The following is a 26,073-nucleotide window of genomic DNA, read 5'->3' as shown; positions in this document are numbered from 1 at the left end:
AAATAAATGGTTTCTGGTCAGATATTTGATCGTTTTCCCTTCTCAGTGACACCCCAGCCAGCTGATACCAATCATGGATGCCTTTATTATTTGGACCTTCCGCCTATACTTTGGACACTTCACATGTGGATCCAGGCTGGGTTGTAGGCACTCTCTTCCAAGATCCAGAGGTGCTGAGGGGCCTGGAGAGCTTCCAGGAACATCTCAAACACCATCTAAGGACCAGTACTTAGGGTCCAGCCTCAGAGGCTGAATCTGTTGGCTGAGAGCCTTCTGTCTTCTCCTGATCTGTCACTATTTGCCACACTTTCTCCCACGCTACCTCTGAAGGCTCAGGTGGACGGGTCCCGCGCAGAAACAGGCCTGAGGAGGAAGAGGACAGGTAAAGAAGCTGAGCAGAGGTGAGAACTCCCCCAGGGAGGAGGAGGAGGGTCACCTTGCCACAGTCGCAGGCTCTGGGGCTCCGCCGAGGGCCAGATAGCCAGGGGGTTGGGGACGTAGAGCGGGTTCCGGAGCTTTCGTTGCTCTTTTGGCTGACTGAGCCCAGACCACAGGGAGTGTGTTCGAGTTCTCACTTCACACAGGCATCTGGAGGGAGTGAGACCATGAGCTTCCAGACTTGGCTGTATAGGATTCTGGGGGGGGGACCCTGGTTAGTAGGGTGACAGATCCCCCAGGGCAGTGATAACACCTGCAAATGTTACTGGGAGTCAGATCCTGAACTACGATAAAGCAGGAACAAGGCAAAGTCCTAGCTCTTAAGGAGTTCTGCTTATCTTTGCCTGAAAGGATCATGGAAGGCTAATTAAGAATGTGCCATTTGAGGGATTTCCCTTGCGGTCCAGTGGTTAAGAATCTGCCTTTCAATGCTGGGGATATGGGATCAGTTCCTGGTAAGGGAACTAAGATCCCACATGCTACAGAGCAACTAAGCCTGGGCACTGCAACTACCGAGCCCATGTGCCACAACTAGAGAGTGTGCACCACAAAAGATCTCCATGACGCAACGAAGATCCCACATACCGCAACTAAGACCTGACGCAGCCCAATAAGTAATGAAAAAATTTAAAAAAGAATGTGCCATTTTAGCTGGGTCTAGCAGCAATTCTAGCAGCAATTCACCAGGTGTGCAAGAACATGGAAATACAAAAACAAAAGCAAGGAAGTGGGAAAGGGCTCAATATGAATACTGATAGGTCTAGACTGATGAGTTTAAAAGAAAAAAAAGATGAAAGTGAAGATACTATAAGCAGTGAGGAAGCTATTCCAATGGTCTACATGGAAAAGAAAGTCTGGATTAGGGAAGTAGAAGGGGCCTTGGATGGGAAAGGACTAAGAAAAATTCTTAAAAGCTGAATATGAAGGATGGGGAGAGAGGTAAAAAGTTTCTAACCTGGATAAGCAGAATTAGTGAAAACAACAGGACGGGGAGGCCACTGGGCAAGAAAAGATCACTAAATATATGATCGCCTTCGTGGAGAGGACTGAACCCTCCCTCCCCTTGTCTCAGTCTGATGAAACAAAGATGGCTAATGGGAGCAACAAGTCAACCAAATAATGAAAGCAACTACCACTTGTGTGCCCACTGTTAAGCACTTGCTAGGCTTTAACTCAGCTAATCCTGTCACACACACATATAGCCCACCTCTAAATTATGGTGACTATTATGATCACCTCCTTGCTACTATGGAGAAGGAAATGGCAACCCACTCCAGTATTCTTGCCTGGAGAATCCTATGGACAGAGGAGCCTGGTGGGCTACAGTCCATGGGGTCTCAAAGAGTCGGACACAACTGAGCGACTTCACTTCACTTCACTTCCTTGCTACTGATGAAACAGACTCAGGGTTGCTTTTGATCATCCATTAGGTGAATGGTGAGCCAGAATTTGAGCCCAACAATTTGACTCTGCTTTCAACCTCCAATCTATTGCTTCACTAGAATCAACCCTGCAAAGTGGTAGAGAGCCCCAGAAATGATTTTGGCAGCAATTTCCCCGTTCAGTCCTTGTTTTTAAGCTAGGAGTGCATGGTTCTTGGCTGTGGACAGGGTAGGTAGGTCTGAAGGACAGACCGTGGACCCACTCATTTCTAGCTTTGCAGAAGTTAGGGGAACATGTGAGATCCGGAGGCAGGAGCGGAGAGGACACATGGTTTTTCTACAAGAGAAACTCAAAAGGGAAAGATACCTTCTTTTTTGGAGGGGAGGGAGGAGGGGCAGTCTTAGTTCCCTGACCAGGGATTGAACCCAGTCCCCAGCAATGAAAGCCCTGAGTCCTAACCACTGGACCACCAAGGAATTCCCAAAGGTGTCTTCTAAGGAAGTAGATACCCACCCCGCCCCTGCCTTGTGCCTGCCCTCTGGCCCACCTGGACAGCCCCTTAGCTCACCTCTCCTTTTCGTTGTTGCACAGGAAGGTGCCAAAAGGGGAGGCATAGGTGTGATCAAACAGCGCCAGTAGCATCCCCTCCCCAAACTCCAGTGACAGCGGGAACTGGCGGCCCAGCTGCCACACGCAGTCCAGGAAGAGGAGAAAGGTGGGGGCCTCGTGTTTGGGGCGGGCGTGGGAGAAGGCCGAGTGAGCACAGCGCAGCTGGAAGGGGTGGCCAGCCTGGGGAAGGGGCAGAGTGATGGGCATGAGGAAGTGGGGTTTCTGGATAGCGGGGGTAGGGCTGGGCTGGGCGGCCACTCACCTGGATCCACTCTCGCTCTATTAGTTCCTGGAATCCAGCCATGGTTCGGCTCGAGGGGTCTAGGATGAGTTGGGCCAGCGAAGTGATGAGCAGGGTGCTGTCTGTACCTTCAGCCCCATGTACCAGGACACAGGCCCCTTCCCTGTGGGCCCAGGGCTCATCAATAGTGGCCTGTTCTTCCCTGCCTGGAGTGGCCAGGTCAGGAATAGAATGGCCCCATTTGAAGGCTACCTTTGCTTGCTTACTGAGACACGGCTTTGCATCCAGGCATGGAGAGCCCTGCCCACCCTGCCCTGTTCCCTGTCTTGTAGGACGGTGGTCTTACTGTTCCATGCTCTGGGCTGCTAGGCAGGCGGTGCTCAGAGTCTCCTTCACATGTGACAGCCAGCGGCAGCTCTCTAGTCGATTAAGCCAGCGGTCCATGCTCTGCTCCAGGTCCCCGCAGGCCTCCACCAGGCGCACGAAGCTCTCCTGTAGGGGCCGCCCCCTGCACAAGCGGGAGTCTGGTCATTGTTCCTCCAGTCTAAAGCTCTGGTGAGCACAGCCTTGGAACAAGGGCTCCAGGCCAGTGAGGGAGACACAGAGCCCTCAGAGGAGCCCATCTGACAAGAGGGACGCAAGACCCTTTGGAGAGCCCCCCTAATCTGATGGAAGTGACTCCCTAACCTTGAGGATTCCCCAATCTGCTGGAGGAGACCCAAGACCCTTTGGGGAAACCTAGTCTCTTGGAGAGGCATAGCATTGCCTCCTGGAGAAACAATGCTCTGTTGTTGTTTAGTCATTATGTCTGATTTTTTGCAACCCCAAGCAGCATGCCAGGCCTCCCTGTCCCTCACTGTCTCCCAGAGTTTGCCCAAGTTCATGTCCATTGAGTCGGTGATGGTATCCAACCATCTCATCCTCTGTGCTTCCCTCTTCTCCTTCATGGATCACAGCCTTGTCATGGCGAAGGGGCTTATGTAACTCAATGAAGCTATGAGCCATGCCATGCAGGGCCACCCAAGACCAGCGGGTCATAGTGGAGAGTTCTGACAAAACATGGTCCACTGGAGGAGCGAATGGCAAACCACTCCAGTGTTCTTGCCGCGAGAATCCCATGAACAGTATAAAAAGGCAAAAAGATAAGATATTGAAAGATGAGCCTCCCAGGTTCGAAGGTGTCCAGTATGCTCCTGGGGGAGAACGGAGGGCAATTACTAATAGCTCCAGAAAGAATGCCCTGGGAAACTCCCAATTTGATGAAGGTGTCACAGTCCCCTTGATGTACCCCAGCCCAATGGGAGCTACACAGTACTCCCTTGGGAGAACCAGTCTGACAAGAGGTATAGAATACTCTTTGGATTCTGGAATCTTCCCAGGAACTGTTCTAGGAACTGTTCTAGATCACCAGGAACCTTCTGCCAGAAAATCTAATTGGTACTTTTTTCAGGCTTGTTTAAAAGCCTTCAATGACTCCCCATTGCCTTTAGGATAAAATCTAAGCCCATAATCATGGTACTCAAGACCCTTGCTCTGGCCCGGGTCGCCCCTTTAGCCTCCCTACCTCCACCTCACGCTCCACACTCCCACCACACTGTGCTGTGAGTGCAAAGTTGCTCAGTCGTGTCCAACTCTTTGTGACCCCATGGACTGTAGCCCACCAGGCTCCTTTGTCCATAGGATTCTCCAGGCAAGAATACTGGAGTGGGTTGCCATGCTCTCCTCCAGGGGATCTTCCTCGACCCAGGGATCGAATCCACATCTCTGCATTGGCAGACTGGTTCTTTACCACTAGCACCACCAGAGTCCAAAACAGGGCAATTGACTAGGCTGCCTACTGCTACACACCTGGAAGGTCTTCCACCTGGAATGTCCTTCTCCCACCCTCTGGCTTGCCGCTCCTGTGTTTTAGATCTCACTAAAGCACCCTATTCTCAGGGAAGCTTTCGTAAGATGACCTGTTCTAAGAGGGGAGTGCCTCCAGTGTTGCTGCTTATCACACTGAACTATAATTGCCCGTTTACTGCTGATCTGCCAGCCATGTCTGGGCTGGCCACCATCTCAGCCTCTCTGCTGGGTCAATCGGTCAAAAAAATGAATAAACAGTTTTGTATTCTGGATAGGGGAGCAGTCCACTCTCCTCAAAGCACAAAAGTCCCTCAGGATCTCCTCTTGGTACTACCAGCACCTGGAGACGGCGGGAACAGATAACAACTGTGTGGGTACAGCCCTCAGGGCATGGCTGGACCAGTGCAGAGAGAGAGAGAGTGAGAATGTGTGTGTATGATGAAGCTGTTCCTGGAAGACAGACTTCAGTTTAATGTAAAGAGATTTCTCTTTTGAGGCAAAGTTGGGATGCCTAGAGAGGAAAGAGCTTTGTCAGTGGGTGCCTGCAAGTGGCCATGCCCACCTGGTAGGATGGCTACCAGGAAAGATCAAACAGTCTTGGAAGTTCCTAGAAGACGCCAGTCCCCTACCCCCATCCATAAAGAGTCCTAGAGGAAAGAACCTAGGCGGGCATGAGAAAGCCCCTTACGTCTCCAGGGGCCGGTGCAGTCGTTTCCAGCCAGGGTAGGCAGCCTTGGCCTCGGTGCCTCCACCAGTCATGCGGGCCTGTTTGGCGGCCTGGGGCGAGCGCGTGTCCACGATGAAGCCCCGGGCCCCGGGCCGAGCCCCCGCTAACACAGCTCTCAGCAGGTCCTCGTCCTCAGAGCAACGCCGCTTCTGGGGCCCAGTCAGGGGCTGACCGGCACGTAGCAGCACCTGCAGACAGGGATCCAGCTCCAGAAACTGTACCCACCCAGGCTTGGTTCAGGAACTTCGCTCAGAGCATCCCTTGGGCCGCGTGTACACACTGGAGAGGATCTAGAGCTGGCTGGGTCAGGCTAGATGGAGCTCAGGAACCTTACGGCCTTCGAATCGGGTCTCGGTGGGTTGTGGCCAGAGCGGGAAGGGACCCGAGAGTAGGCCGTGGGCGGGTCACGGGTGGACAAAAGAAGAGGAGGTTTCGGGGAGGGGGCCAGACCAGCCGGAGGCGGAGCCAGAAGCGGGAAGACTCCAAAACTGCGGAGAAGGGCGGGGTCAGCACCGGTGAAGGCAAGATTGAGCCGAGGGGGCGGGGCCATGTTACGGCACGGACCGCAGAAGAGCCGGCCAGTGTACAGTGGAGCCAAATAGGGAGGCAGAGGGTCCTAGCCGCGGAGTCTGGGGAGGGACGGGGCTCACGGTTCCGCTGGGAGCGTGGTAGTAGCTGAGCACAGGGAAGCGGCCTCCCTGGCGGAAGCGGGCGCTACGCGCCAGGGCACTGTCGTCCACCGCGCGAGGCACGATCACGGCGCGGGGGTAACTGGGGCACAAGCTGAAGTCCTCGTTCGCCTCGCTCAGCCGCCACGCGTTGGTCTGCGGCACAAGGACGAGTGAAGACCCGGTCTATGGCACCCGATGAGTGCCCAGTCCCCGCGCCCCTTCCAGACCAGGCTCTCCCATATCCCCAGCCCCGCACGACAGCGCCCACCTCGCGAGCTACTCGCTTGTAGTAGCATTCGGGAGGGTGGAAGTGCCAGGCGTCGCCTAACCTCAAACCTTTGGGACGGTAGAAGAACGGAAAGGAGGTGATGACCGATTCCAGGGAGGACAGCGCCTGGGGAAGGAAGTCAAGAGATCTGGAAAAGATCGGAATCCAGCCCTCCGTTCCGCAGCTGCTGCCTCTCCACGCATTCCAGACAACCCTGCATCCCCTTCTGCTCCGGGACAAACCTGGACCCTGAGCCCCCTTGAGAGGTAAACCCTGCTGACTCCTCCCGTTACGGGATAGGGCAACTTAAGTGCCTCCGTTGCATCCTTGGCATACCTCGATGGAGCGGGCGATGTCCAGCGTCGCCTCCACGCCCTCTATGTCCAGCTGCAACACTCGCAGGTCCTTACAGCGCAGCGTGATGGTGCCCGAGTCACCCGCGACCCTGGGAATGCACAAGCTTTAGGTTTAATGTCCACTGACCCAGGGGGAGGAGAAAGGAGTTTCTTAGGATTGTACGTTATGCAGCGGGGCACCAGCTCCAACTACGCTAGCCCTTTTCCCTCTCCCTGCCGAGCCACGCGCTCCCCGGCTACGGGAACGCCCCCGCCACGTCTCACCGCTTCTCGATGGAGTCAACGTTACGCAACAGCAGCAGCCACAGGTCTGGAGTCGCCTGGGGCCCTGGCGACAGCAGCAGGTGGTGGCCGGTGATGCAAAGCGTGCCACGCAGTGGGGGCTCCTCCGGACCCCTCAGGAGCTCGGCTTGGGCCTGGCCTGTGCGGATCAGCTCGGCGAACTCCATTCCTCCAGCGGCCTGACGCCCGGCAGGGCTTGACTCCGAGCGTCAGGCGGGGTGAGCGCGGGCTCTGAAAGGGACAGGAACTGGCTGGGTAGCTGGCGACGCCGGCAGGACAGCTGTTAAGGAGGCCCCTTGGAGGAAGAAATCTCACAGTTTCACAGGAATTCCCCCACCCCCACCCCATTGCTAGCACTTCTAGTGAGGACCCCGGGACTAGACCTGTTAGGGAAACCTCAGTTTCAGCATCTGTGAAATGGGGGAGAAAAATCTTGCTAAAGTCCTTTCAGACCTCGTGTCTGGATCGCAGGAGGCATTAAAAAAAAAATCTCTAAGGTGCTGACACTCCCACCGATTTAAAAAACAAAGAAAAATACCCGTCTCTTCTCCTGTACCCTGGTGGGAGGGGTGGAAAGGGTGAGTGTGAAACTAGGAAGTGTCTGCATCCTCTCCTGCCGCTGAGGCTGGGTGGGGAAATCCCTGGGTCCACCTTAAATGCAAGCAGCTGTTTAGCTGGCACCCCTCCCCCACCACAGCTGGCAGTCCCTGCCTGAGGGCGCCCTCTACGGGGGGGGGGCCACTTCTGGTATAGTTCTGCCCTCTGGAGCCCCATCCCTCATCACTCCATCCTTTGACCAAAGGGGAATTGCCTATACACTGAGCTGGGCCCTAGAGACCCAAGGGTGTTTCCTTCACAGGTTTTCAGTCTGGCAAGAGACACACTTAAGCTGGTAAATTACAAGAGCTTAAATCTATTTACTGGAGGACCCATCCATCCAGATATTCTTTTATTTCTTAAACAAGGATGCCTACAATGTGTTAAGTGATAATCACTAAGAAAAATAAAAGATACTCCTGCCTTTAAAGAGCCTTCTGGTGTACTAGGTTCCAGGCTTTTGTGTGTATGCAAAACCCTTCTTCCAAATAATGAAATCATAAGTGGATTCCCCCCACCACACACACACGCACACACTCACATACATGATATAAACACAAAGTTGGAACTGCTCTATAAAAGGAACTAGATATAAAGAGTATGAATTGTAAAATTCCAGACCAAGAGCATTAGCTGGGATGGGAATTCATTAAAAATGCAAATTACAGGCCCTACCCCAAACACACTGAATCTGAATCTCTGGGAATGGGGCAGTCTATTTTGATAAGTTTCCAGGGGATTAGGATCCATGTTAAAGACTAAGAAACACTGGAAAGTATACAAAAAGACAAAACTAATCTAGGCTGTCAAAAATTAGGGCAGTATTACTGAAACTGGGTTCTCTAGAAACCAAGTTCCCTTACTGAGTTTATGATTAATCACTCTATCCAAAACTTTTTTATCTTATTTATCCCCTCTGTCTAGTCAAAGCTTTGGTTTTTCCAGTAGTCATGTATGGATGTGAGAGCTGGACTATAAAGAAAGCTGAGCGCCAAAGAATTAATGCTTTTCAACTGTAGTGTTGGAGGAGACTCTTGAGAGTCCCTTGGACTGCAAGGACATCCAACCAGACCAGCCTAAAGGAAATCAGTCCTGAATATTCATTAGAGGGACTGATGCTGAAGCTGAAACTCTAATTCTTTGGCCACCTGATACGAAGAACTGTAAATTTGTAAAGACCGTGATGCTGGGAATGATTGAAGGTGGAAGGAGAAGGGGAAGACAGAGGATAAGATAGTTGGATGGCATCACCAACTCAATGGACATGAGTTTGAGTAAACTCCAGGAGTTGGTGATGGACAGGGAAGCCTGGTGTGCTGCAGTCCATGGGGTTGCAAAGAGTCAGACAAGACTAAGCGACTGAACTGAACTGACTTCAATTCTGTGCTGGTGCTAGTGCTAAGTCGCTTCAGTCGTGTCCGACTCTGTGTGACCCCATAGATGGCAGCCAACCAGGCTCCCCCGTCCCTGGGATTCTCCAGGCAAGAACACTGGAGTGGGTTTCCATTTCCTTCTCCAATGCATGAAAGTGAAAAGTGAAAGTGAAAGTGAAGTCGTGCCCGACCCTCAGCGACCCCAATGACTGCAGCCTTCCAGGCTCCTCCGTCCATGGGATTTTCTAGGCAAGAGTACTGGAGTGGGGTGCCTTTGCCTTCTCCGCAATTCTGTGCTAGATGAACACTAATCAACCAGAGTTGGAAAACTCCCTGGTGGTCCAGTGGTTAAGACCCTGGTTGGGGAACTAAGATCCCCCATGCCTTGTGCCTAGGCTGAAAACCAAACAAACAAAAAAACCCCACAGAGTCAGATGTCTAAAACTGCTATTATTGATAATATCATTAAGGTACTGAAATTGCTATCCTAGGTATCATCAGTAACATACAAATTCAAGCTGTTTCTCTAGGACAAGATGAACTCATCAGCCCCAAGCCATGGGCCACCTGGCCAGATAATCATAAACCAGAGACATTCCTGTATGCAGGTCAGGAAGCAACAGTTAGAACTGGACATGGAACAACAGACTGGTTCCAAATAGAAAAAGGACTACGTCAAGGCTGTATATTGTCACACTGCTTATTTAACTTATATGCAGAGTACATCATGAGAAATGCTGGGCTGGAAGAAGCACAAGCTGGAATCAAGATTGCCGGGAGAAATATCAATTACCTCAGATATGCAGATGACACCACCCTTATGGCAGAAAGTGAAGAAGAACTAAAGGGCCTCTTGATGAAAGTGAAAGAGGAGAGTGAAAAGGTTGGCTTAAAGCTAAACATTCAGAAAACTAAAATCATGGCATCCGGTCCATCACTTCATGGCAAATAGATGGGAAAACAGTGGAAACAGTGGCTGCCTTAATTTTTCTGGGCTCCAAAATCACTGCAGATGGTGATTGCAGCCATGAAATGAAAAGACGCTTGCTCCTTGGAAGGAAAGTTATGACCAACCTAGACAGCATATTAAAAGCAGAGACATTACTTTGTCAACAAAGGTCTGTCTAGTCAAGGCTATGGTTTTTCCCGTGGTCATGTATGGATATGAGAGTTGGACTGTAAAGAAAGCTGAGCCCTGAAGAATTGATGCTTTTTGCTGGAGAAGACTCTTGAGAGTCCCTTGGACTGCAAGGAGATCCAACCAGTCCATCCTAAAGGAGATCAGTCCTGGGTGTTCATTGGAGAGACTGATGCTGAAGCTGAAACTCCAATACTTTGGCCACCTCATGCGAAGAGCTGACTCATTGGAAAAGACCCTGATGCTGGGAAAGATTGAGGGCAGGAGGAGAAAGGGATGACAGAGGATGAGATGGTTGGATGGCATCACTGACTCAATGGACATGGATTTGAGTGGACTCCAGGAGTTGGTGATGGACAGGAAGGCCTGGCGTGCTGTGGTTCATGGGGTCGCAAAGAGTTGGACATGACTGAGGTACTGAACTGAACTGAACTGAAGAGACATTCTGACTCTGAAACTACTTTTAAGAAATGTCACAGAAACTTCACAAGGTGATGATTAATCCCAGCCTCTTTGCTCTTCCCCCTTTTTTTCCTTTTCTTTCTTTCTTTTGGCCATACCACGTGGCACGCGGAACTTCCCCAACCAGGGAATGAACCCGTGCCTACTGCGGTGGAAGTCTTAACCACTGGACCACTGGGGAAGTCCAGTTCTTCCCCTTTAAAAACAAAAAACAAAAACCTAACACTCAAAGACCAAGTTGATGTGGATCTGAGACTTGTCTCTCACTCCCCTGCTTGCCCCCTCTGCAATAAACCCTTACTTTGCTGCAAACACCCTGTCAGAGTTTGGCTTTCTCAACTGTAGGTACATGAGCAAGTTATGCTTGGTTACATTACCCTTAGGAGAGTTGGTCTAGACCAGCAACACAAAGGAGCTTCCTGGGTGATGGTAATACTCCTTTGCTTGATCTGTTTACATCAGTGTGTTCAGTTGGGGAGAATTCACTAAGCCATGTATTTATGACATGTAAATTTTTCTGGGTGTGTGTTATATTTCAATACAAAGTTTTAAAAAGGGAAATACTCTGGTTGAAGCCCTGGGAGGGGCAGGGAGAGGAAGGTCGAGGAGCCCATCCACAGCTCTGCCCTTACCCGGCACACAGTCCCTGTGGGATTTCCAAGGGAACCTAAAGTTCCTTAGAATATAGCTTGAAATCACTGATTTGTCCCAACAGAGTCAGTGACTTGTCCAAGGTCCCACAGAGCCAGCACCTGGACCCAAGTCTCCTGACTCCCAAATTGAGGATCTGGACACTATTCCTTTGCTGAAGGGCCACAGTCATGAGTCAGGACTGGGGGCAGCTTGTCAGCCTCCTATCCCCTCCCCAATCCCTTAACTTGGGTCTTGGGAAGAGGGCCAAGACTCTGGTGTGGACGATGCTTTTCTTATCCTGGAGCAACTTCCTTTCTGGGAACTGGGTGTCTCCTTTTGGGCAAAGACAATAAATTTCATCCAAGGGGCCAGAGGCGCAGGGCTCCTCCTGCCCCCACCCGGATGGGCATCACGTGGCTCCTGGGATAGCAGTCCAGGAAAATCCCAGCCCTGGCACACTCAGCCTCCCACACTCATCTGCTAACCCTGACACACTCAAGCTTCCCTGACCCACCTTGAACATTCACGATTGCACACTCCCTGGCACATTTCTTTCACCCTCAGCTTCTCCCACCTCTTCCTGGGTCATACTGCCAGCCTTTCCCTAACCCCAGGGCTGCAGCCTTTCCCTGTCACTGCTCACCCCCTACCATGTCCCTGGGACCATTAAGATTCCAGGCAGTGGGTGAAGACGAGGAGGATGAGGAAGCAGAGAGCTTGGACTCTGTGAAGGCGCTGACGGCCAAGCTGCAGCTGCAGACACGGCGGCCCTCATACCTGGAGTGGACAGCCCGGGTCCAGAGCCAGGCCTGGCGCAGGGCCCAAGCCAGACCCGAGCCCGGGGGACCTGGGGCCATTTGCGGATTCGACTCAATGGACTCTGCCCTTGAGTGGCTCCGACGGGAGCTGGTGAGTCTGGTGGGGTGGGCAGCCTTGCAGAGGGCCTTGAGGGCAGTCCTCAGGGCCCAAAACCCCGGGTATGGGGAGGGGATGAGAATGACCCTGCCTCCAGCAACTGCCCTCTTCTGTGGCTTTGTCCCAGGGTTGAGGAGCCAGGAATGGACTTGTCCAGTGTTTTATTCAGGGAGCCTTATTGAAGAAGGAGTCCATCAGTCTACTGATCTTGTGCTCCCGTGGCTCAGGACAGAGTCCTGCCCTTGGGGGCCACCAGAGATGGCTGGGGAAGGCATGGCCTCCCAGTCTCCTCTGCAAATTGCTATACCCCAAAGATACAAAGGAGGCACTAACCACGCTGTCCCCAGAGGAGGCCAGTATTAACTAGGTGGCTCTTAATCTAATATGTCCGAATATAAAAATGTCCAGCCTCCAGACTGGAGATTCCATCTAGTTGATCTAAGATCAGGCCCCAGGTACCTGTACTTGTTTAGCTTAGTTTTAGAGCAAGATCTATGAGATGGGTTGTAATAGAGCTGGGGTATGAGGGGGTAGGAAGGACATAGCCTGGGCAAAGCCCCCGTGGTGTTGACCGGAAGGGAAGAATGGAGGTTCAGCGGGCTCATGCCCCCTCTCGGCCGCAGCGGGAGATGCAGGCACAGGACCGGCAGCTGGCAGGGCAGCTGCTTAGGCTGCGGGCCCAGCTGCACCGGCTGAAGGTGGACCAAGTCTGTCACCTGCACCAAGAGCTGCTGAACGAGGCCGAGATGGAGCTGGAGCTGGAGCCCGGGGCAGGCCTGGCCCTGGCCCCGCCACTGCGGCACCTGGGCCTCACCCGCATGAACATCAGTGCCCGGCGCTTCACCCTCTGCTAAGGGATCCCTGCGTGTCTCCTGTACCTCCCGCTACCCATTCCCCAGCCCACCTGGGACGAAGGAAGAGAGGGGCGCCCCAGAGGAGCCAGCACCTGGAGAAGGGTCGGGGTAGAGTTGGGGAGATGCTCAGCACTCTGGGAGCTTAAAGCCCCGGCATCCTGGGGCCCTTGCTGCCCGGATGGGGGAAGAGGGCGGTTTGGAGGAAGGGGAGGAGTTCACAGACCCTTAGTCTCCTCAATAAATCTCTGCTTCCCATCAAGGTCTCTGCAGTCCTTTATTCAGGCCCGGGTTCACTGTCTCTCTGGTTGCTAAGGCCAGGGAGGGGGTTCTACCTCGGGAGAGGAGACTGGCCTTGCGGGTAGAGAAGCTTTGATGGATCCTCATCTCCCCCACAGCTCCACTTCTATTGCTCTATCTCATCAAGATGAGGACTGGAAAAAAATGTAACAGTCTAAATCACCCCTATGGAATGTGACTCGGATAAATGAGCAGCTGAAGAAAGCAGGATCTGGTAGACCTGGGTTCAATACCAGCTGCAACATTGATTCTATCAGACCTGGAGGAGCTCTCTTAACCCCTGCAGCTGTCTCTTTATCTTTACAATGGAAAATCCAACTCCACAAGTAGTTAGACACATCTTAAGTGAGATAATGTACAGTAAGTCCTCAATAAAAAGTGCATTATTATCATTAGCCCCAGCCGTGTTCTTACTGTGGTTCTGGGGCCCAGAGATGGACTGTGAAGTGCTCAGGTTCATAGCAAGGGGGTGGGGCCTGCAGCCGGGACTCTGGGCTCTGTGTCATTCTGTAGGCCTGTTTTTTTTTTTTTTCAAAAAAACTTCGTGTTTCTCAGCTTTTGTTTCTGTGTCACCCTCTTTGTCTGACTTTCCAACTCAGGCTTCCTCTTCCCCCCACCCATTTCCTGTCTCCCCCTTCTCTCCGCAGCAGCTGAAGGTGCATACAGCATTGGCTTCCACCTCACAAACCCCAACAATGCTCTGTGGGCTTCCCCTCCCCCAGCCTGCTGCCTCAGTGCAGCCTCAGGCGGTGGCAACAGGCTTCTGTCTTCCGATGGGTGCGGCCAAGGCCCAGCTCTTGGGCCCGAGAGAGGCCACCTAGAGTTCCTCGTATCACTGGTGACCTGGCCCTCAGCCTCTGACGTACGCCACCCTCAGCCTGGCTCCTGGGGAAAGGGAGATTGTTGGCCTACTTCGTGCTTGTGACAGGGTCCCTTCCTCCTGCCTGTAGCAGAAAGTGCTGCCAGTCTGTTGCCTGCACCGGGGGGCCTGGGCAGGAGTGTTTGTTCTGTCTCCCACCTGTTGCAGGAGGTGGTGTCAGGCCTTCGCCTCTGACAGAGGCTGTGGCCTTGTCTCTACCTGGGTTAGAAGGGTTGCCTTACTCTCCAACCATAATTAGGGGGTGTTGTCCTGCCCTCTGCCCACAAAAGAGGCTGTGACTCTGCTCCCTTAAAGACACCGGGTTGTCCTGTCTGCTTCCTTGAACAGCCTGTTGTCCAGCAGACTGTCTGTAGGAGGGGTCTTAGCCTCCCCTCTGCAAATAATAAAGCTCTTGCCCCGTGCCCTGAGATGGCATGGCTGTGGTTCCATTGTGTGGCTCGCAGCTGTGTGCGCCTGGTATCTATCTATCATCGTATCTGCCCTCCAGTGATTTTACAGGGATGTTGTTCCCCCTGACTCTGAGGGGATGTTACTTTTGCCCTCTGACTGTAGTGCCAGGATCACCTGGCTCTCAGACTGATAGCCGTGCAGCTTGCCCTTCACTGAAAGCTGAGTGGGTGTCTCCTTGCCTCCTGCTCACTGGGGCTTCAAGGCGGCCCTTGAATCTCTGGTCCAGGTGCTCCCTGGGGGGGGCGGAGGAAGTTCCATCCAATATTCTCCTCTACCTCCGGGTGCCACCTTCGGGGTGAATGGGGCCTGGACTGGGGTGAAAGGACCCTAGAGGGCTGAGAGGCAGGGGGCGATGGCAGCAGGAAGCTTGGGGTGCTGGAGGCTTGCGGTTGGGCTGCTGGGGCCCGGTTGGCTGCGGAGCCCTCAGGAGGAGGCAGGAAGTCAGGGTGGGACGTGGGCGCGGGGAGACAGCCGGTGGCTACGACTGTGAGGGGAGCCGAAGCTGTGTCTGGGCAGCTGGGCTGGGCCAGGAAGACCATGTGAATGGGACCAGGGAGCTCCTGGGCTGGGCAGGTAAGGAGTACCGGGAACAGGGGCCTAAGGGCTGGGAGTGGGACCTTCGAGCAGAAGGCTGCAGCTGGGCCTAGGGTCAGGCTCCCCTGGGATGCGCAGCCTATCAGGCTGGGGTCAGAAACACCTGGAGGTCAGGTGGGAGGCAGGCTGAACAGCCAGATCGCCTCTTTCCTGTGTAGTTGTTGCCTCCTGCCTCCACCACACTGCCTGCCATCAGAGCCCACCTCACTGGGAGCCTTTTCCTTGGGGATCTCTTAAGTACTGAAAAGGCCTTCTGAAATCCCTGCACCCAGCCCCTCATCCCATGATGGATAAGCCTCCTAAGCCCCAGACTGGGCAAAGTGCTCCCTCCCCATAGTCTGTCAGCAACGCAGAGGCAGAGAGGGTGATGGCCCTGGGAGAGGTGATGGCCTAGGATGTGATTCCCCACTGGAGCAAGGTGATAGACAGGCTTGAGTCAAGGGTCCCAAGAGTCCTTCCACTTGCTGGTGTAGACCCCAGTGACAAGACTCTCTTGAGAGAGCGAGGGGAATCACCCAGAGCATCCGGACAGACACGTGAGGAGTGACTTTAGCCTCGACCCACACTGCTTGAGAGAAGGAGGGGGTCTTCCTTTGGGAATGGATGGGCATGCAAGGGAATATTTATCATCGGGGATGAGGACTGGGGCGGAAGTATCTGACAGGACTCCGGGATGTTGGGGGGTGAGAGGATGATGGGAGAAGGGAAGAGGAGGGGCTATTTTTATCCTGGACAAGGGTGCTGTTGGCCCTGGGCAAGGACCGTCTGGATTTCCATCTGGAAAATTGCCACGCCTGCCCCTGCCAAGTGTCCACAGGATGTCCTTTCCTCTTCCCTTTGCTCCTTCCTGCCCCCTACCCCCACCCCTGCCGCTGCCTGATTAGGGCCAGTGGGTCCTGCTAGTTCCTGCTTCAGACCCCAGGAAGGTGGAGGCCCAGGGAGGCAGAATCAGCTCCTTGTCCATCCCCTCACTTTTAGCTCTCAGCCTGCAGTTCATGGGGGTAAATCCCCAACTGAGCCACACTTTCCAGGTTTCCCCTGCCACCCCCACCGCCACTGGAGTTTTTCTTGAAACAGTTTCCACTGTCTCAGCCATGTCGCAGTCTTTCTTTCATCCCCAGCTCCAAGCCCTGCAACCTCTTGTGGGGTCTGGAAAACAAGCTGGGTCTTCCCTAGACTCATCCAGACCCTGGACTGGCATCAGCCGTCCCCCACCCTAGCCTGTGCTGAAGGATGATTCAGGGTCCCTCGCCCTCAAGGCTCTGGGACAGAGGTGCTTCTCAAAGGGAAAAAGGGCCAAGTGATGGAGCAAGACAATGAGCGGAAGCTCCAGAAGTCGAGAGGAGGCCTCGCTTGGGTGATCGGAAGGCTTCCTGGAAGAGTCAGGCGGCTATGAGAACAAAGGCCCATTTTGCAGAGTACCTAGGATATGCAGCTAGGGTCACTGTCTCTGGGTTGTTCCTTGGATCCTAGGAGGGCAGAAACCTCAGGGCAAGACCAAACACAAGAGAGCCAGAGGGTTTGGTGTAGCGCAAAGGACATGCATTTCACAGTCAGGCTGACCCAGGCACAATTCTGGTTCTGCCATTTCCTTGAACAAATGACTTCATCTCTCCAAACTCCAGTTGCTTTATTGGTAAAGAGGCAATAATAAATCCCTCCTTACAGAGTGCTGGTGGGAAATCAAAGAGAAAATGGCTGTGATGTGCTGTGGGTAGTAACTGGCATGCAGAAAGTGCTTAACAGAGGTTAGGCAACCACTTCTCCTGCAAATGGTGCACCCAAGGGTGTGTGTGTGGTGGGGGTGTTGGGGGGTGCTGTCCGTACCCGGAATTACTCCTACTCAGCACCTTGGCAGGCCAGTGGGCAGCCTATTCCTTCACACTTGTGGTGTAGCTTTGCAAATGAGCTTGTTTCCTGTGTGTTCTAGTGGGTGTGAGAATTTTAGGCTGGGCCACAGGGTCTATCTTGGAGGAGGGTCCCACACATACCTTCCTACAGACACATAGATACACACACACACACACATGATCCTTCCCTTCCTAGCCCAAATATCATTCATATCATCACTGGAAAATGTAGGTGTGCATGGATGTTCAGAGGCAGAGGCAGGGACCACATATATATCACACATCAGTTCAGTTCAGTTCAGTTCAGTCACTCAGTTGTATACGACTCAGCAACCCCATGGACTGCAACACACCAGGCCTCCCTGTCCATCACTAACTCCCAGAGCTTGCTCAAACTCATGTCCATTGAGCTGGTGATGCCATCCAACCATTTCATCCTCTGTCACCACCTTCTCCTCCCACCTTCAATCATTCCCAGCATCAGGGTCTTTTCCAATGACTCAGTTCTTCGCATCAGGTGGCCAAAGTATTGGAGTTTCAGCTTCAACATCAGTCCTTCCAATGAACACTCAGGACTAATTTCCTTTAGAATGGACTGGTTGGATCTCCTTGCAGTCCAAGGGACTCTCAAGAGTCTTCTCCAACACCACAGTGGGATCCTATAAATCCATGCACACACCCACAGACTGATGGCTTCAAGGCCAAGCTCAATTCAGTGAAAGCAATGCTGAGGGGAGCTGAGTTTGTGGGTGGGATGGAGGCAAGTGGGGCCTCCATCTGGGTGTTGGTTGGGAAGGTATCTGAGCTATATTTCCAACGCTTGGTCTAAAGAATGCTAGTCCCACGAGGCGCCCAGAAAGGAAACACTTCTGGGTCCAAATCAACACTGCCTCAGCTATGAAGTGTCCCATGTGAAATTTACCATCAGTGTTGGCTTGTGGAAACTCTGAAAGTCTCCCCAGAGAAGGCGGCTGTTTGCTTTTGTCTAACCCGGTATTTCTCAGACTTCGGTGGTTGCAGAACCTTTTTTCTTGTATCCCTAGTTCCTTGCCTGCACCTCTGGAGACAAGGGGAGCAGTGGAAGGACAGCTGTAAGGTTGATTCTTCTCAAAGGACTATGTCTCTTACCAGAGTTTTTGCATTGGTGGGGACTTGGTTGTTTCTGTTTTTCAATTATAAAATTAGCACATGGCTGCTTCTAAAAATTTAAACAGTAGGGACTTCCCTGGTGGTCCAGTGGCTAAGGCTATATGCTCCCAGTGCATGGGGCCCAGGTTCAATCCCTGGTCAGGGAACTAGATCCCACATGCCACAACTAAAGATCCTGCATGCTGCAACTAAGATTCTGTGCCATTAAATAAAATAAATAAATATTAAAAAAAAAATTTAAACAGTATGGAGACATATACAGAAATATAAGAAATGCAGCTCCCTTCAATCTCACTCGTGGGCTATGCTCACTGTGAACAGTTTGGTGTACAACCTTCCAGATTTTCCCCTATGTGGCCATTAAAAAGCATATTAGTTAAGAACTTAATCCCTAGAGGCAGACAGCCTGAGGTTCAGCCACCTATTTCTATCACTTATTTGTTATGAGGCCTCAGACAAATAGCTTTACCCCATTTGGGCCTCAGTTTTTGCATCTGTGAAATGGAGATAATAATAGCACTTACTTGATAGGATTATTATGAGAATAACATGAAGTCATGCAAATGAAGGCTTAGCACAGAATCTGGCTGAAAAGAATCCCCTAGGTATCCATATTCAAATGCAAATAGGAGGATTCCCTGGTGGTCCAGTGGTTAAGAATCAGCCTGCCAATGCAGGGACACAGGTTCTATCCCTGTGCCCCCATACACATTTGCTTTCACATGCTGCTGGGCAATTGGACAGCAGCCCCCACTCTCCATAACTAGAGAAAGTCTGCACACAGCAACAGAGATCCAGCGCAGCCGAGAATAAACACACAAGTAAATAAGTGTAATATTAAGGAATAAATGCAAACAGGCGTATACTCTACTTTCTGTTCTGTGACTTACTTGCCATGTTATCTCTGGAACATCTTTCCGTGTCTATGTGGAGATCTTCCTCACCTTTTCGGTGAAAGTGAAAGTGAAGTTGCTCAGTCGCGGCCGACTCTTTGCGACTCCATGGACTGCAGCCCACCAGGCTCCTCCGTCCATGGGATTTTCTAGGCAAGAGTACTGGAGTGGGATGCCATTGCCTTCTCCGAAAACCACTTTCTCAGTGGTTTTAGCTAAATATCGTTAACTTGGTTAGTGGGCAATGTGGTGATTTTAAGATGCTGCTCCTGGGACAGTATTGCTGTTTGGTGTTGTTAGTGTTGTCAGGAGTCCCAGACATTACTGATCAGTGAGCTAAAGACAGGCCTTACTGCCTCCTGTGAAAATAGAGTGACCCACCAGAGGGGCACCCACCTCTGTCACAGAGGGCAGAGTCAAATGGACGGGAACCTCTGACTATTCACCTATGTGTCCCCAACTCTAGATCAGAGCCTGGCACATAAGATATACCCATTAAATTGTAATCGGTAGGCTGGCCAAGTAAGAAAGTCGTGTCTCCTCTAACCTACCAAGTGAGGCCTAAGCTCAGAGCTCTGTTTCACAGTGCGGCATTTCCCCAAATACCTCATCATTGATGCAGGTGAGTGATCTTAGGGGGTCATGAATGAACATGTACAACTGTGAATTTAGGTATCATACCATGTGTTTATTTTAATATACACTGATTTCCATTTATAGATGGTGATACTAATTTTCCATTTTTTAAAAAAAAAGTACATTTGATTTACCGTGTTCTGTACTCGTTTTCCATTTATGGTAGCAAAGTTTTCATTTGAGGTAAATATATTAAACGTGAAAAATGGTCTGTGGAAGTGCCAAAAATCGAAAAGGAAAATGAATATGTTTAAGGCTGGGGTCATGAAATACCCATGCTGGCCTCAAATAACAATTTTCATTTACTTAGTCCTTACTGTGTACCATGTTAAGCACTTTATTATATGAGGTCATCTATAGATCACATATTATGTTCACAACAGCCCTGGACGCAGGTCCATTTTTAATTTCCATTTTGAAGATAAAGGAACTGAGGGAGGTTTATGTTCTTTTCCTTTTTGGCCACTCTGCAAGGCATGCAGGATCTTAGTCCCCTGACCAGGGTCCAGGGATTGAACCTGTGCCCCCTCCAAAGGAAGCACAGAGTCCTAACCACTGGACCACCCAGGAATTCTCTGAGGGAGGTTTAGACAGGTGTAGTAACCTGCCCAAAGGCCCTCTATCAGTGAGTGACTGGGAGGCCTTGGGAATGAACTTGGGTGACTGACACGGACATGGTGAGCTGAACCTCTCTGATCGGCAGGCAGACTCCCAGAAACTTTAATAGAGTGGTGTGGATTGCCAAATTTTAAGTAATACTTCGTCCTGATAAAACCCACATGATGCAAAATACAGACAGAGGTACATAAGGAAGGGGACTCAATAAGAAGAATTACTCAATATTTACAAGAGGACCTCTACCCAAAATATAAGCTTTAGAATAACCACTCTATTGCCCTTGTTTATGGCAATAACTAACTAGGAGAATCAGTTTTGTGTTCAAACCACTACCAGTTTGTGAGACTAAATCCATCTTATTTGCATATAAGAAAAGACTCATCCTTTTGTTCTCCGTTTTTGTGAACTCTGTGAACTCACAGGGTTTATTCCAAACCAGTATTATATCAAAGAGGAACACGTGAAAAAGGAAGGAATTCAGGATGCATCCCTGTTTTACCCACTAGAAATTACTTGCCATGCCTGTCAACCCTGATTCTCAAGTACCGTGCTAAGGGCTCAGCAAGAGCATCCACAGCCCAGGCTCTTCACTGAACATATACATCTTTGCCAATAATCAACTCTTGACCAAAGAAAAAGGCCAAGAAAATGCTTTAAATTATTCCCAACAGATTTTGCCACAATGTGGCCCAGAGTACGGCAGTAGTCTGGGTCAGTGAAATAGCTTGCCTGCTCTTGACATACGCATTGCCCGGGCAAGAAGCTGGCACACATTTTGGACAGAATGTTCAAAAAATAAATAGGTTTATAGTTCAGGGGAGGGAAAGTCTCGTATTTTTTTTTAAGGGGACAAAACACATTCTAGGCCCAGTCAGGTGAGACAATGTCTATGGAGTTGGTAAAAGTGAACGAGCTGGCAAGAATCAGAGCTTGTTATGGTTTTTTTGTTGTTGTTGTTTTAATACTGATGCTTTATTATTAACTAAAGTTCATACTATATTCAGGTTTAAAAAGTAATGAATTAATTTGGCTGAGTCGGGTCTTGGTTGCCACACGAGGGATCTTTAGTTGCAGCGAGTGTGATCTACTTCCCTGACCAGGGATCAAACGCAAGCCCTCTGCCTTGACTGCTAAGTGGAGTCTTAGCCACTGGACCCCCAGGGAAGTGCAAAATAGAGCTCACTGTGGTATGATTAGTAAACAACCCTAGGATCGGAAAATTTGGTCCAGGAACTTCATGAAATCTGGGATTTCTGATCAGTTCTACACAGAGTATGAGCAGGGAAATTACATGGGTGGAGGAGCCTGGCAGCCTGTAGTCCACAGGGCCGCAAAGAGTCAGACACCACAGGGACGAAACAACAACGATGAGCAGGGCACTGTGTGTGTCGGGCTCTGTGAAGAGAGACAAGAAAGATGGGACCTGAAATCCAGCCCTCGCTTCACTCTCCAAGTTTGAAACCCCCGGGAGGGCTGGCCCTTTATAACTGGCACAAAGCCCTCTGTGGACCGTGGACAGACCTTGAATTTGACCAAGAACATTACAAACACCAGTCAGAGAAGGTCTAGAATCTACAAAGTTCCTCCTATTGACCTTGAATTCTTGAGTTGGGAGAAAAGAATGTCCTGTTTCATTCACCCCAGAATCTGCCTTTGTTACTGATTCTGAGAGTCCCGGCGAGTCTCTGGATCTGCTTCCTCTTCCTTTTTCTTTCTTTCTTCATTCCTCTCCTCTCTTACTTTCAATGAGAAATTTATATTAAGCTTTAATTTTTATTTTCTTTTTGCTAACCTCATTTATTAACCTGGTTTGATCGGATTAGAATGGGACCCATATTTTGTACGAAGAAATATATGCATATACAACCTCACAATTACATAGGGACCCGTACAAACCATACATGCTCCCATTTCATTGTACAGCCATCTGCATACATGGACTCCTACACACCCATGGGTGTGTACACATGACATGATGCTCAATGATTAACGTGCCTCGGTAGGCACAAACTTGTATTCACCAGCCAGAGAAATGTATACTCAAAAACATGCATTTTAGGGGACTTACCTGGTGGAGCAGTGGATAAGAATTTGCCTGCCAGTGCAAGGGACATGGGTTCAATCCCTGGTCCCAGAAGACCCCGCATGCCGAGGTGTGACTGAGCGCGTGAGCCACAACCGCTGAGCCCACGCGCCTAGAACCTGTGCTCTGCCACAAGAGAGGCCACTGCAGCGAGAAGACCACACATCGAAGCGAAGAATAGCCCCTGCTCACCGCAACCCAGAGAAAACCCTAGCAAAAAGCAACGAAGACCCGGCACAGCCAAAAACCTGAGAAATAAATAAACCAAGAACATGCATTCGAGATAGATGGAGAACTGTCTTGGAGAGAAAGGCCTCTTGACAGCGCAATGTCACATTTCTGATGGAGAGTAGACTCCATTCCATCAGACCTCCTTCCCTGCTCCTTTTTCTCCATCACCTCTCAGGATTCCCTACACTCTTTAGATTTTCCAGGAAGTGAAGAACAGAGCAGAGTACCTGGACAGAGGAGGTAGGGGACTGATTGGAATTCTGCCTCTGCCAAGAGCCCTCATGTGCTTTGGGAAAAACCACTTAGCTCCTCTGATCTGACACCATCTCCATCTTTAAAATGAGGCTGATGAATTACACCAGTGCCTCTTCTTTTATTTATTTATTTATTTTGGCTGCGCTGGATCTTAGTTGCAACTCTTGGGAGTTTAGTTGCAGCATGCGAACTCTTAGTTGTGTCGTGTAGGATCTAATTCCCTGACCAGGGATGGAACCCAGGACCCCTGCATTGGTAGCAGGGAGTCTTAACCACTGAACCACCAGGGAAGTCCCTACACTCTTGCTTCTAAACTCTTCCCTCTAAGGACTTACTTGCCCTTCCCCTGTCTTACTTTTCCCTCTCCCCCATGGCTCTCATGATTTTGAGGGTTTTGCTGACTAAATTACCTCATTTAGGTACTAATTTTGTTGTTTCTAGTTCAAATGTTAATGAGAGACTTAACTAAGTATGCACTGTGGGTGTGTGTTCAATCACTCAGTCGAGTCCGACCTGTGTCCGACTCTGTGCGACTCCACAGACTGTAGCCTGCCATGCTTCTCTGTCCATAGGATTTTTCCCAACTGGAGTGGGTTGCCATTTCCTCCTCCAGGCAATCTTTCCAACCCAGGGATCAAACCCATGTCTCCTGCATCTCCTGCATTGGCAGGCAGATTCTTAACCACTAAGCCACCTGGGAACCAAGTGGCTAAGCCACCAAGTATGCATTGAAGAAGCAATAATGCAATTTGTCAAACTGAGAAGCAAATCACCTGCAAGCCTTCAGTGTTATTCTGGGCCCTCATCGGCGCGTGTGGCTGAGCCACTCAGCAGAATTATGTCTGACACTGCCAGGTCTTGGGGTTTTCTGATTGCTGCCAGGTGTTATACTCCAAAACTCACACTTCTGTATAGGGCAGGGCCTGAAACCTGAAGCCAGGGCTCCGTGGGCACTAAGCAAGTCACAGAAGAAACACTAAGGGTCAGCTACCCAACAGAGTTACCAAGTACCATTTTCCTTAATTTAACACAGCTTGGCTTTGTCTCACTCCCGGCCCCAGTCTTTTATTTAATCGACGTATAGTTGATTTACAATATTGTGTGAGCTTCAGGTATATAGCAAAGTGATTCAGTTATGCATATATCTATTTTTCCAGTTTTTTTCCATTATAGGTTATACAAGATACTAAATATAGTTCCCTCTGCTATGTAGTAATCTTTGTTATTTATTTTATATGGAGTGGTGTGTGTCTGTTAATCTCATATTCTTAATTTATCCCTCCCCTCCCCCACCCCTTTCCCCTTTCGGTAGCCACAATATCGTTTTCTGAGTGTTTCTGTTTTGTAATAAGTTTATTTGCATTGGTTTTTAGATTCTGTATATAAGTGATATCATGTAATATTTGTCTCTCTGTTCCTGGCTTACGTCACTCAGTGTGATAATCATAGGTCCATCCCTGTTGCTGCAAATGGCAATATTTCATTCTTTTTCACCTGGTCCCAGTCTTCAGGGACTTCATCATGTCCTCTCTGGCAGGTCCAGATTTACCCAGGGTATAGATCCTGCCTGCATGTTTTCCTGGCCCCTCACCCAAGGCCAGGCTCCTCTTCTCCCCCCCGTGTGACCCCAGCCTGGACCACGTGCAGTATTCAGCCCTAGATTCAGCATAGATTTCTTCTGCAGGTCTACCAGCCTCTCCTCACTGCTGCACCCCAGTTCATCCCATTTTCTCAACCCCAATCTTTTCTCATCTTGCTCTTACCCTTTCCAAAGCCCCTGAGAATGTCAGGCCTAGAAGGGACTTACTGATCCAAGTTGACACCTTATCTGGTGTTGGTGTTCTCTGTATAATATAGCCAACTGGTGGTTTTCCAAGGGCTGTTTGACTATCACAAAAAACAGGTTGCTCAGGACCTCAGACCCTAGACAGTCAGCTCAACTAAGGCTGGTTCCAGAACGTAAACAGTTATTTTCTGGAGGCTTTTGCTGTTAATCAGTTCTACGCCATAATAAAAGTAGCAATCGAAAAAATAAAAAAGCCATTTGCAGCCACAGAGCCGAGCAAGATTTCTCAAATGTCTCCCCAGGACTCCTAAAGTAGGAGGGGAAGAGTATGTGTGCGAACACCTTTCCTTGAAAGTCTCTTGATTTGGCTTAAAATTTCATGTACATTTTGTATTTTCCTCTATTTGTAATAGATCTTTTTGTTTAACTATGTGAATAAGGTTTAACTATGTGTTTAACACTCATGCTTTGAGAGGTATACACCCGTGACTTCCGGTACCCATGAAAGGTTATAAGTATCTCAGTTCGAAGAGACATGAGCTTATCAACTATACTCCAAAATAAAATAAAAATTTTATATATATATATATATATATATAAAGAAATGTGAGCTTAAAGCCAAGAGGATTATTTACCAGTCATATTCTTCCACTTTCCAAAGCAGGGCTTGGTAGGGCAGAATGAGCACTCGTGGAAATCTTTCTAAGCTCTAAATCAAGCCAGAATTCATCTAAGCTTCTGAGGAAGGGATGACAATTCCCGGTTGACAGAAAAGGCAGAATGAAACTAGAGAATGATTTCAGCAAAGTGACACATGAGTATTATTCCCAGAATTTGAACATAACTCCAGGGACTATCCTTGAATCTTTTTTTTTTTTCTTTTTTTCTTTAATTGCATTCTAATTGAATAGGTCCTTAAGTCTTACTAACTAAAAAACCACCACTGCTCCCCACTTCCAGTTGACCTCAGCAGGGATTAGCAGCTCTAGCTTTGTTCTGCCCGTAACAGTTGTCTGAGTTTGAGCAGAACTTTCTGGTCCTCTGTTTGCTCATCTAAAATCTGAGGTTAGACTTGGTGGTTTCTAAGACCTTTGCAAATGGGAGAATCTGTGCATTAACCCTCCACATACCAGTCAATATTTATTAACAAGAATTGTCCTGGGTAATGGGACATTCAGGCAAATAAAACACAACCTCTGCTCTTGCTGAATCCCTGATCTCACCAAGCGGGTAGGAAAGGCACATAAATTAGTGTCATCTTGGCACTTGGTGGAAGTTGATGATTGTGGCTGGTAAGAGTGGAATGTCGTAGTACCAAAGAGCAGTGGGGATTGGGGAGGTTTCACAGAGAAGATGATGTCTGAGCTGAACCTTGAAGACTGAGCTAGAGTTCAATAGATGGGCAAGAGTATTCCCTGGCAGGTGAACCACACGTGCAAGGCATGTTGTAGGAACAGTGTGAGTTTTCTGGAGAAGAGGAGCTCAGAAGACAGATTCTGCGTGCGTGTGTGTGTACACGTGTGTGTGTGTTGCAGAACAGACTGAGGAGATGGATT

General features: G+C 50.0%; 2 protein-coding genes across 2 annotated transcripts; one reads left to right on the top strand and one right to left on the bottom strand.

Annotated features, from left to right (window-relative positions):
- Positions 1 to 113: 113 nt before the first annotated feature.
- Positions 114 to 7,015, bottom strand: LOC138075309 (myotubularin-related protein 9-like). The gene is made up of 10 exons (XM_068966985.1): positions 6,806 to 7,015; positions 6,522 to 6,630; positions 6,186 to 6,311; positions 5,897 to 6,070; positions 5,208 to 5,434; positions 3,018 to 3,179; positions 2,693 to 2,834; positions 2,390 to 2,610; positions 437 to 588; positions 114 to 363 (listed from the first exon to the last, which is right to left on the bottom strand). The coding sequence occupies exons 1-10, from the start codon at positions 6,988 to 6,990 to the stop codon at positions 230 to 232; spliced, it is 1,632 nt and encodes a 543-aa protein (XP_068823086.1). The 5' UTR covers positions 6,991 to 7,015; the 3' UTR covers positions 114 to 229.
- A 4,494-nt stretch (positions 7,016 to 11,509) lies between these two features.
- FAM167B (family with sequence similarity 167 member B) lies at positions 11,510 to 12,958 on the top strand. The gene is made up of 2 exons (XM_068969281.1): positions 11,510 to 11,935; positions 12,565 to 12,958. Exons 1-2 carry the CDS (start codon positions 11,678 to 11,680, stop codon positions 12,793 to 12,795), a joined length of 489 nt encoding a protein of 162 aa, XP_068825382.1. The 5' UTR covers positions 11,510 to 11,677; the 3' UTR covers positions 12,796 to 12,958.
- Positions 12,959 to 26,073: the final 13,115 nt, after the last annotated feature.

The sequence above is a fragment of the Capricornis sumatraensis genome, chromosome 3, assembly GCF_032405125.1.
Source record: "Capricornis sumatraensis isolate serow.1 chromosome 3, serow.2, whole genome shotgun sequence".
NCBI classification, from domain to species: Eukaryota; Metazoa; Chordata; class Mammalia; order Artiodactyla; family Bovidae; genus Capricornis; species Capricornis sumatraensis.
The sequence above is the reverse complement of the archived record's forward strand: the minus strand, read 5'-3'. Positions and strand labels throughout refer to the sequence as shown.